General features: G+C 49.8%; 1 protein-coding gene across 2 annotated transcripts in view; it reads left to right on the forward strand.

Moving 5' to 3' along the window:
• The first annotated feature begins 385 nt into the window (after positions 1–385).
• Positions 386–12,563, forward strand: part of LOC149342219 (protein disulfide-isomerase A4-like) — a 30,436-nt gene continuing 18,258 nt past the window's right edge. For both annotated transcript variants that reach the window (XM_089544520.1, XM_089544522.1), the window contains exon 1: positions 386–732. In XM_089544520.1, the coding sequence (XP_089400646.1) occupies positions 645–732 (88 nt within the window). In that variant the 5' untranslated portion in view covers positions 386–644. The remainder of the gene's footprint in view (positions 733–12,563) is intronic.

The following is a 12,563-nucleotide window of genomic DNA, read 5'->3' on the forward strand; positions in this document are numbered from 1 at the left end:
AGCTTTCATTTATGCAGAAAATTAAACTTTTTCTTGCAGTAATGCGCATGCACTTGAAAAAAAAAAATATCAATTAATGTATGTGACAGTATTGCTCCACAGATGACGCACTTGCGTCTGTCTTTGGTATTTTTTTTTTTTCGTGTGAAATAAAATTATATCAAGTTCAAGTTCGACAATACCGTACGTCTATACGTATAAACATAGGCACGACATTCCTCTGATTCTTATTGCGGTGTCGTGCTACGTCGTGCATCAAGATATAACCAGTCTTTGCTTTGTCCGTTTGGACTGTCACATGCGTAAAGTTGGATGTGCCTCCTGATTTTACCTCAAGGAAATAATAAATTCCGCGACCCACTCGATCTTCTAAAACCCTCAGCGAACAACGCGCCTTGGCGCCTTGCCTGTGGCCACCGCGCCCGTGACCATGCCCGTGACACATGCAGCGCGTGGTTAGCGCGGTGGAACACGAGCTGGACTGGGCTGTGTATACGCAAGAAAGCGCCACTCCGCTCGCGCTGAGATCGTCTGACCAATTAGGTTTACTTACGTGTACCTAGCGATCGACTGGGCCAAAATCTGCCTGGTCGTGGGAAGAGGTGCTTGCTGAGTGACGCGTCGAACGGGTCGAGGTGGCCAAGATGAAGGCGAGGATAGCGGTTCTGGTCTTCGCCCTCGTTGTAGCAGGACAGGTCTCATGCGGCGACGTGGACCAGGCGCTCGATGGAAGTGAGTACAATCATCAGCCTTTTATGAGCCTTGCTGCTCACTTTGCTGCTGTGTGCCGCGGCCTGGACATGGTGGATGACCCACGTAGCATTCAGCTCAGGCCTCAGGGCAAGCGCTCAGTGAGGCTTTTCATTGAATTTACGAGTCAGAACAGCGCCGAAGAGACAAATACAAGTCAATGTTTGAGGCGATGAGAGACTTTTGATTGCAGTCAGCTCAATACCGTCCTTTTAGCTCGGTGGTCATGGTGTTCAGCTGCTCAGAGAGAGGTCGCAACCTCGCATCCTGGCCGCAGTAGCCGTATTTTGATGGGGGTGAAATGCAAAAACGCCCGACAGTGTACTGTACGTACGACGTCAGCAAAGGTTAAAGAACTCCAAGTGGTGGAAATTAATCCCGAAACGCTCCATTACGGCCACTTTCTCTCTCCCTTTACAGACCCTGGTCTGGGTGCCACACTCAATCCTTTCCTCGAGGCAAACCGGGCTTCTAACCAGGAACGATGCCGCGTTTCTGCATGTATTTACTAGTGTGTACAAAACAACCGCGCCCATACCTGTCACATCTCCCTTCTCGATCCGATAAAGACGCAAAACTTGGCCTCACAGCATTTTACAGCACTAGCAGTTAATGGGAGGCGTAGCAGTTTCGCGTAGTCTGAAGCCATGCGCTTTTATGACGTCAGCATCACGTGTTCTGGAGTATGCCCGGATGCTGGCACTCAGTCGCTCGCATGGTCGCTCGCTAACATGGCAGAGATAACAATCGGCCACGGCGACCGCGTTTTGCTGAGAGATGTGAGACAATTACTGCGCCATTTCCTCTCCTCAAAATCCAATTTTCAAACGCGCGCAAAGGCGCCCATGTGCTGCGCGATGTCTGTTCCCCAAGTGTTCGAAATGATTAGTGTTTAGTGGTTTTTAGGGGAAAGAAAATAGTGCAGTAACTGCCTCACTTCTCGGTGAACACCTCAACCGCGCTGTAAGGTAAGGGAGGAAGGCAGGAGTGAAAGAAGAATAATTTCGACCACCTGGGGATCTTTAAAGTGCAATGACATTACACAGCACACCGGCCACTCCATCGAAACGTGGCTGCCGCGGTTGGGTCAGAACCCAAGTACTCAGATTCAGTAGCTGAGCGCGCTAACCACTGAAAAAAAAAAAAACAGTTTTTGAGGAAAGGGAATGACGCAAATTGTCTCGCATCTCGGTGGCTTCCGAACCGTGCTCAACTGCGTCATAAGGCAAGGGAGGAAGGTGGGAGGGCGAAAGGAGAGAAAGAGGTGCCGTAGTGGGGAGTTCTGGAGTAATTTCGACCGCCTGGGGATCTTTAACGTGCACTGACATCGCACAGCACACGGGCGTCCTTCGCGTCTTGCCTCTGATCCTGCGTCGTCGGGCTCAGCTGCTGAGCGCACGATCCGCGCTGGTTTTTGAGGGAAGGAAATGTTGCATTACATCTGTCACATATCTCGGCGGACACCTCAACCGCGCCGTAAGGGAAGGGAGGAAGGTGGGAGTGTAAGAAGAAAGAGAAAAAGAGGTGCCGTAGTGAAGAGTTCTGGAGTAATTTCAACCACCATTGCACAGCACACGGGCGCCTTTTGCGTTCCGCCTCCAGACGTTAGTGTTTGAGGAAATGAAAGGCGCAGTAACTAACTTCACGACGGACACAGCTGCGCCGTAAGGGGAGGGAGGAAGGTGGGAGTGAAATATTTGTTGGTTTATAGGGTTTACCCTCCAAAGTGACTAGGGCTATGAGGGACGCTGTAGTGGAGGGCTCCGGATAATTCGACCACTTGGGGTCCTTGGACGTGCACTGAGCGCACATTACACGTGTCTCTAGCATTTACGAAAAATTGGTTTTTGAGGAAACGAAAATGGCTCAGCAGCCCTCACATATCGGTGGACACCCGAACCCCGCGTAAGGAAAGGGAGGAAGGTGGGAATGAAAGAAGAGAGAAAGAGGCGCCGTAGTGGAGGGCTCCGGATTAATTTCGACCCCCTGGGGATCTTAAACGTGCGCTGTCATCGCACAGCAGACGAGGCGAGATCCGGCCGCCGCGGCCAGATTTTAACGTGGACATTGTCGGTCCCCACCGTCGGGGGTGGTTCATCGCTGCAGGGGTCTACAACACCAACACAGTGGCAGGACTCACGTTCCGCGCCTACTGCACACAACACATCCGGAAGAAATCGCGACTGCGCCCCCGCTCTCTCCCTCCTACAAGTGAAACAAATCCTTACCGACTCGAAGGGGGCCGGTCGGAATCATGAGCTGGGTTGGATACCTCCTCTCGCCTGGCGCATCCTACAAAATTGCTGTCGGTGCAGCGACCCTCTAAATCGCAACCTCATCTGGGCTCCCGGCCACGAGGGACTCCATGGGCAATGAGTTAGCCGATCAGGCGGCCCGCGCGCTCTCTCCCCGGGCACTCACATTGCTCTGGAGTGAGTGAGTGAAAAACTTTATTAAGCTCCAGATTCGTGTGTCTTCTGCGGTTTTCAGATGGCTTCGTCCATCTTCTTGCACAAAGGTCGGTTGCCCTTAGTCCAGGGCTCCGCTGGGTGCTGCTGCCAGTTGTGCTCGCCGAATCAGACCTTCTTGGTCGACTCGGCGATCGCTGGAGAGCACTCCCTCCCATTGCTCCGCACTCGGGTTTGTTATAACGGGTACCACGCTCATCCTCTGGCATGCCTACGTTATGTTTTACAGCGTGGGTGGTTCTTGGCACCAAGGACATTTGTCATTGTATTGTGTGGGACAGTGGCGCAAGAAATTTTGTTCGGGGGGGGGGGGCTCATGTTGCAACGCGGCCTCCTCATAGAATTTGTGGAGGGATCAAACGCAAGAATAATAACTGTATTGCCATATTGACAATGCTATTGTGTATTAGATAAAGCTGCACACTGTCTAAACAAGTGAAGTATGCATTTTTTTAAATAAAAGAATGCATTCGTATGTCTTAAAAACCGTGGCAGACACAACTGATACCAATGCTTCCATGCTTTTGCGTATTTAATAAGTAAAGAAAATATCGCACAAAGTCTTGAACTTTATCAGTCCGAAACCAGCAAAGTAGTGCATGCCACTGATATAACAAACGTAAAGGCCATAAATTAGCAAGTATAGAGGACAAATATTTTAATGAATCTTTCTCGTTCAAGAAATTTTACATTTTTGTACATCTGCAACGGCCAGGAAAAAATCTCAACGACGTTGTCCTTCGTTCCAGTGTACGGCGCAGCAGCAGCTGTCACTGGTCATGTATTGCCAGTAATTGCACCGAAATTTCAGACGTAACAACGGGCACATGTATAAACGAGGAGTTCTGCAAAACATGCATTAGAAGTGCGAAGATAAAATGGATTATTAGAAATGCGAAGATGCAACTTGATAAAGGACAAAAAAGTGTCAATGGAAACAGTCACTATATATATACACAAAACCTCGCAACAAGATATTTAAATACACTTATGTCTCTATTAAATCTACGTATCTAAGCAAAAGTCACTCTATATAATGCGTCAAACAAGGCAGATAAACATCTTTCGCAATCACAAATAGTAAACTTTACACACGGAAAGACACGATCCAGGCAAGAACAAAACTATGATGCTGAAGTCGTGGTACTTGGGCCATGCTGCGGTCGCGACAGCATCATATGGTCAGAATAGAGGAACAATGTAGAAATCAATACGAAAGTACGTATTCTTTTAACTGCCGGCATGGCGACAATTATTCTACACCCGTAATTACAGATGGGTATCCGTTTGGTTCAGCACCGCCGCGATGGCTCAGTGGCTACTGCTCTCGGCTGCTGACCCGAATGACGCGGGTTCGATCCCGGCCGCGGCGGCCGAATTTCGATGAAGGCGAAATTCTAGAGGCCCGTGTACTGTGCGATGTCAGTGCACGTTAAAGATCCCCAGGTGGTCGAAATTTCCGGAGCCCTTCATTACGGCGTCCTTCATAGCCTGAGTTGGTTTGGGACATTAAACCCCAATAAACTAATTCATTTGGTTCAAAGAAAAAGTAAAAGCAGTTAGCTAAAAAGGAAAGAGGACACACGAAAGGCACGAATGATGCCGCAAGTTGAAATAAGCAATATACGAGTGTGTATGTTGGGAAACGCCGCGTGGGCGGGGCTTTCAATAAGCGAGGTCAATCGGTTATTGGTCCTCAAAATTTTCGTATTCGCATGGTATTTTTGATCATGATGCTGACTGGTGCTTGCGTTACGTGACTCCAAGTGCATGGGCATTGCCACGAAATCCAACCCGAGTTAGCAATGTTCGCGCCAAAAGGTCTTTTGTAGTCTCAAAAAGACATTGTAAGTGACAAAATCCAGAATGACTTCCGGCGCCGGTGGTTGTTTTGGTCAGCGGTACGTGACATTTCGAAAAAAATTCGGGGGGGGGGGGGGGGGGGGGGCTGAAGCCCCAGAAGCTGCCTCCTGGGTACGCCCCTGGTGTGGGGTACATTTTGTTGAGTAAGATTAGGTTCGGGTATGAGCCCGTTTGTAGCTGCCTCCACGCGACAGAGTCCTCTCTGCCAAGGCAGTTGTGTGGTGGTGGGTACCGATTTCTGCAGCCCTTGTAATAGTTTAGTATCGCCCAATAATCTTGGGGTACAGGTTCGTTCCCCTCGAGGTCGCCTACGTTGGATGCTCGGTAATAAGTGTACCCTCGAGCTATCCTGTCCGCCTCTTGGTTACTCCCGCGTGTCCCGGCGTCCATACTATTGTATACCTGATTGGTTCTTCGTTTGGTTGTTGTTGTGTTATGTGGCTCTCAGAGCGGAGTATGCGGAGCGCTCTGTGGCCTATTCTGCCGCGTAGGTAGTTGCGGCATGCTGTTTGTTAGTCTGTAAGAGAGAGAGAGAAACAACTTTATTTGCTCGAGCTATACACCTTTCCAACCTGGGCGCTGCCATATTGTTTCCGGCGGCGGAACCGATTTCTAGCAGTCCAGAGAGGAGGCGTTTCGCCGCTTCCACCGTGCTAGCGGGAGGTGCCCACTGCAGTCCAGGGAACAATATGGCAGCGCCCAGGGAAAGGTCTATACGACGTCTGCTTAGACGCCGTCGATGGGAGTGGTTCCCTCTTCACGGGACCCATATGCATCCCTGGCCGCCTGGCCCCTGGAGATCAGGACGAGCTGGTCTTCCACGGCGGGGCTGGTTAGCAAGGTCTCCCATCGCTCGGTAAGGGAGGATGAGGGATGGGGTGGGGTAGTGGGGCAGGTAAGAGGTGGGGGGATTTCCTTGATGAAGTTGCATACTCCAATGACATGTTGGAGCGTGCCTAACTCAGTCTTGCAGAAATCACATTCCTTCTGGTACCTTTCCGAGTACATCTTGTGCTGAAGGTAAAGGTACGGGAAGGATCCTGCCTGTATCTGCCTGTAGATCGCTTGCTGTTCTCTGGTAAGCGATTTGTGGGGATCGGGGTAACGTCGCGTCTCCGTCTTGTAATAGTTCGTAATTTCCTTATAACTAATAATGGACTGTGGCTCACGTTCCTCTGCCCGGTGTTCCATCTCTCGGGCGAACTGGTGGGCAAGCTCGTTGCCCTCCAGCCCAGAGTGAGCCGGTGTCCATATCAACTCAACTTTCCTTTCAGGAAAGTCGCGTTTATTTTTGAGAATTCCTAGTGCCGCAAGAGACACCCACCCCTTTCTGTAACTGTTATACGCCTTTTGCGAGTCGGTGACAATTCTTCCCACTTTGGGCTGCGCGAGTGCAAGCGCTATCGCGGCCTCTTCTGCCACCTCTGGAAAAGACGTCTCAATAGAGGCGCAGGTTACGAGCATATCCCGCGTCGTAACTGCCAGCGTGGCTTTCGATGAAAACATGGGTAACGAAGCGTCTGTGAAGAGAGTGACACCCTGTTCCTCCTCTTCTATTTTCTCTAATGTATCCGTCAAGGCCGCTATACGAGCCGCTCTGCGGCCGTCGTTACGACCCGGCCTCATGTTTCGAGGCAGCGGTTTACTCACGATTTTATGCGCCCACAACCTGGGTAACGGTCCTGTTTCCTTCCGGTCTGCCTCTTGCCAGCCCAACTTGGCAAGAACGCGACGTCCCGCCGAAGTTTGACTGAGCCGGACTCTTTGATTAGACAGATGAGCTTCTATTAACTCTTCAACGTCGTTGTGTTTGGCCATGCCGAGAAGCTTGTCGGTCGAAGAATACGTCGGTATTCCCAGCGCCATCTTGGTTGCCTTGCGTATATGTTAGTCTGTAAGGATTATTAAAGACCGTTTAGATCGATAGCCCTCCGCTGCCGCTAGAGCGATGGCCGCTTCCACAGCCTCGACTATCGTACAGTACTGTAGTGATGCGCTGGTGATCTCGCGTATAGGGTCGAGTCAATCACCGTTGTTACCGCATTGCTGTTGTGCTGCCCCGCTGTTCTCGTGTATGTGGCTGCGTCCACGTATACCGTCGTTTCTTGGGGTGCTAATGTCTTTTGTAGGCATTCAGCCCTTGCCTCTCTGCGTGCTTTGTGTAGTTGGGATCCATGTTCCTGGGTATGGGCGTTACTTTTAGTTGATGCGATATTCGTCCGGGATTGTTTCTGTTCTCTGTATCTCATGAATCTGATCGGCGCGTCCCAGTTTCTTTAGCAGCTCCTGCCAGATGGGGTCTGCTATAGTCTGCGCGGTTGGGAGTGCCTCTCTCAATTCATCGAAAGTGTTGTGTAGTCCTAGGGCTAGCAGCTTTTCGGTTGAAGTGCTGTGAGGAAGGTGGAGTGCGGTTTTGTAGGCTTTGTGTAAATCACGTCCGCCTGTTGTACCTCACTCTTGATGGGATTGTAGTAGGGGAGGCTGTATGTCACTCGGCTGTCTACCAGGCTTCTAACCAGCTTGACTGTGTCCTCCTCTCGCATGCCATGACGAGGGACTCTGCCATGACGTCTGTGTGAGATGAGCGTGATCATGCGGGTCACGTAGAGTGAGTGGATGCCCTGAGTAGGGCGAGGGTGTGGGTGCAGCGTTGGTTTGACTGTATCCACATCCCCAAGATTCTGATGAGTGTTTTTTCCGGTATCGACTTCCCCTCGAGGTAGACGTTTAGCTTTGAAGAACCATTGAATGAAATTTGACGCAGAACCAGAGGTGGAGAAATATTTTGGTAATCTGCACACAAGTGCACGAGAATTCACGAAAAAAAATGCATCTTTCATTCGATTCGCAGTCATAGTTATAGCGCTCCGTGTTGTAGCTTGACGGCTAGTCGTACCCTTGATCGGATACATTTGCACCCCTCGTTAGGGAGTAATTTTACTCAGGTGTTCTTACGTGGTGTAATGCGAAAGCGTGTGTGGAAGAGAACAACATAAGTCGTCGCTAGTGGGGACTGTGCGGTTTTGCTTTCCTCTCCAAACTCTTAGGAGCTCGGATTTCTCGGTGGAGCATGCTAGCCCTCTTGCTCTGACGTTGTTCTCTAATTTCTCTTCTTTCTCTCCGAGCGAGCCTGTGTTCACCCAGATGATGATGTCATGGCTACGTTGAAGAGCGGAGGGGAGATGACCGATCCTTGAGGTGTTCCTTTGTTTTGAGTAAGGAATTTGTCTGATCTGAGCGCCCCCAGGCCAATCGTTGCCATTCTGTTTGAGAGGAAGGCTTTGACGTAGCCGGTTGCCCCTATTCCAGGGCTCCGCTGGATGCTGCCGTCAGCTGAGCTCGCCGTATAAAACCGATCTGGTCATCGCGGCAGTCGCTGGAGAGCAGACCCTCCCATTGCTCCGCACTTGGGTTTTGTATAATTGGGACGACGTCGACTTTTTGACATGCCCATGTTATGTGATACAGTGTAGATTTTTCATGGCACCACGGACAATTGAGTGCGTAAAGTGTGGGGTGAATTTTACTTAGTGTGTTTAGATTTGGATATGACCCCGTTTGAAGTTGTCTCCATGTGACAGCCTCTTCTTTGTTTAAAGATTTGTGCGGTGGTGGGTACCGCATCCTGCTGCCTTTGTAGTTGTTGAGTATGGCCGAGTATTCCTGAGGTACTGGCAGGGATTCCTCAAGGTCGTTGACGTTGGATGCTCGGTAGTTAGTATATCCTCGAGCTATCCTGTCCGCCTCTTAGTTTCCTGCCACCCCCGTGTGCCCCGGTACCCAGATGATCTCATATTTGATCGGCTTGTGTGGTTTTGCATGTGTTTGTTGCGTCTTGCAGTCTACAGAGCGGAGTATGCGGAGCTCTCCGTGACCGACTCTGCCGCAAAGATAGTAACAAGTGATAGTTGCGGCAGGCTGCTTGTGAATCAGTAAGAATTCTCAGTGACCGCCCAGTCCGATAGCCTCGGATCCGCTGCCGCTAGAGCGACGGCCGCTTCTTCAGCCTCAGCTATCGTGCAGTCTTGCAGTGAGGCGCTGGTAATCTCGTCCAATAAAGTTTTTTCCATCCATCCATCCTTCGCGCACAGTGTACTGGGAGCACCACGATAACGGTGGAGGCGTTCGGCCGTCCACACACTGCCTGTACGGAGGCGGAGGAGAAGACGCGCGTGTAGTGAATACGGTGCTGTCTTAGAAGGTTGCTTCAGAGACGTGTACTGTGGTGTCCATTCCTTTCGGGTGTAGACCAAGATATGAGATACAGCATATCCTTTCCTTAAAACCAATTTTCATTTCATTCGCCTTAAGGCCCTTACGGCGCGGTTTGGGTGTCCACATGAGAGTGTCCTGGCGCACTGTTTCTTTTATTTTTTTTTAAATTTCATATTTTATTTCTTTCATTTATTTTTGTTCTCGTTTCTGTGCTTATTTTTATTCCTTTTTTCTATTACGGAGTCGGCGTCCACCTGCGCTGCGCGTGACGTCGCTCGGTTTCGCGCATGCGCAGAAGTGGCAAATCTGGCCTCTGGCTCACGCGAAGCGCAGCTTTTCGCTTCAAAACGAAAATTACTCAGACAATAGCACGCTTGTGTATAAAATATACAGCCTCCCGAAGCGCAAAAATGGTAGTCCATTCTGCCTAGTTGCGTAGTAGGAATTTGAACAGACTTGGAGTAGATTGGGGAGTGAAAGACAATGAACTGAGACCTGGAACAAAATCATACGAACTGGCACCCGCCTTGGTGGCTCAGTAGTTAAGGCGCTCGTGTACCGAGCCGGAGTACCCGGGTTCGAACCCGTCCGCGGCCGCCGCCCTTATAAAATGGTCTCTAGACAGTCTATAGATTTCTTATTGACTCTATAGATATTGCTTTTTGTCTGTTCATAGTAAATAGACTGTCTATAGACAAAAGTCTGCTAAAAGTGTATGGCCATAAATCTATAGATTGCGTATAGACTGTCTATGGCATTTGTATTGCTTATAGACTTTTGTCTATAGACAGTCTATAGACTTTATAGACAGAAGTCTATAGACACTCTATAGACTGTCTAAAACTTTTTTTGTAAGGGCGCGCGTTTCGATGGAGGCGAAACGCAAAAGGCGCCCATGTGCTGTGCGACATATCAGTGCACGAAATAATTCCGGAGACCTGCCTGGCAATGTAAAGAAGAACCTCCACCGGAGGATCTAGTACGAATTCCTTCTGTTGAGCGATGGGAGGCCGTGCTGGTCAGCTCGGACCCGGGCATTCAAGCCTTGGCCACCGAGTGGGCCGCCCAAGTCGCCGCCAGCCATGGTTTGGTGGCCATCTAGCGCGGACCGTCTGCATCTGCATTTTTGACGGAATAAATGTCTTCCAATCCAATCTAATCCACTACGACACCTCTTTCTTTCTTCTTTCACTCCCACCTTCCTCCCTTCCCTTACTGCGCTGTTCAGGTGTCCACCGAGATATGCGAGACAGCTACTGCTCCATTTCCTTTCCTCAAAAATAAATTTACCAATTTACCAAACGCAAAAGGCCCCCCCGTCTGCTGTGCGATGTCAGGGCACGTGAAAGATCCCCAGGTGGTCGAAATTATTCTGGAGACCAACACTACGGTACCTCTTTCTTCCTTTCTTCTCTCCTCCCTCCTTTATCCATTCCGTTGCGGTTCAGGCTCGGCTCAGGTGACCACCGAGTTTTGTGAGCCAGTTACTTCATTTCCTTTCTTCAAAACCAATTTTCATTTAATAGATTGGCGAGTGAAAGTATGATGTCGCATTTCCTCCACATCAATCCAATTAATCGCCCCTAATTTTTTTTTGCTGGTCATTCTGTCTGTCGTAGCCACCTCCGCTAGTGGTGTATATAGAGGCGGAGAGGGACGGTAGGAAGGTGGAGAGGGGAAACCCTCATAAACCACCTGCAACCTGCCATGGCTGGCGCCGACGTCGCCGGGCAGTTTTCGCCTTCATGTTACTCCTGATGCTGTCGATTTTTTTTTATGCGAAGCATATTACAATAGGTAACCCAAGCCTTTCGTGACGGTTACACGCCGTGCACACCACGTGACACAATGACGTCACGACAGATGAGAGACGGGGCTCCAACTCGTGCCGTCGCTGCGGTTGCACGCCGTGCAGACCACGTGGTATGTGACGTCACACCACGTGACACAATGACGTCACGACAGATGAGAGACGGGGCTCCAACTTGTGCCGTCGCTGCGGTTGCACGCCGTGCAGACCACGTGGTATGGTGACGTCACACCACGTGACACAATGACGTCACGACAGATCGCCGTCACGCGCTGGGAGAGGGAGAACGACGCCATCGCACAGACGCCGGAATGTCCTCGAGCGGCATTCCCGCGCATTTCGAACGCGCGTTCACAGTCGTTGTAGGTGAAACGTTCGCTCCACCGGGCAGGCGGACGCGGCTTCCGTGGCAATCCAGGCGCTCACCCAACGCGCGTCTCGGGGTTAGTCGGCGTTCCGCTGTAGCCATGCCGTTGTCTTCCCCCTGTCTGCACGGATAGAACTAGCAGAGCTATCGAAGCTGATAAATAAGCGCAAGGTAGCCGACATAAGAAAGTTTAACATGGAGAAAATCGTGCATGCTCTAAGGAACGGAGGTAGCCTAAAATCAGTGAGGAGAAAACTGGGCATAGGTAAAAACCAGATGTATGCGCTGAAAGACAAACAGGGCAATGTCATCAGCAATATGGATAAGATAGTTGAATTAGCCGAAGATTTCTACAAAAATCTATACAGTAGCGAATCTAATCAAGTTACTGAGGGAGGCAGTCGAGCACAGCAATGTGACATCCTGCCAGTAACGAAGGAGGAAGTAAAGAAAGCCTTAGGAGCAATGCAAAGAGGGAAAGCAGCTGGTGAGGATCAGGTAATAGCAGATTTGTTGAAGGACGGAGGAGAGATTGTGCTACAAAAACTAGCCACCCTGTATACGCAATGCCTTGTGACCTCGAGAGTACCAGAAGCTTGGAAGAACGCTAACATTATCTTAATTCATAAGAAAGGAGACGTCAAGGACTTGAAGAATTACAGACCAATCAGCTTATTGTCCGTTGCCTACAAGGTATTTACAAAGGTAATCGCTAATAGAGTCAGGACAACCTTGGACTTTAGTCAACCAAATGATCAGGCAGGCTTTCGTAAAGGATACTCGACAATAGATCACATTCACACTATCAATCAGGTGATAGAGAAATGTGCAGAATATAACCAACCCCTATATATAGCCTTCATTGATTACGAGAAAGCATTTGACTCAGTGGAAACCTCAGCTGTCATGCAGGAATTGCGGAATCAGGGTGTAGAAGAGTGCTATGTGAAAATATTGGAAGATATTTATAACGATTGCACAGCTACTATAGTTCTCCATAAAGTCAGCAATAAAATTCCAATACGGAAAGGTGTCAGGCAGGGAGACACGATCTCGCCAATGCTCTTCACGGCCTGCTTACAGGAGGTAT

The sequence above is a fragment of the Amblyomma mixtum genome, chromosome 5 (genome assembly GCF_055824585.1).
Source record: "Amblyomma mixtum isolate Tamu chromosome 5, ASM5582458v1, whole genome shotgun sequence".
NCBI classification, from domain to species: domain Eukaryota; kingdom Metazoa; phylum Arthropoda; class Arachnida; order Ixodida; family Ixodidae; genus Amblyomma; species Amblyomma mixtum.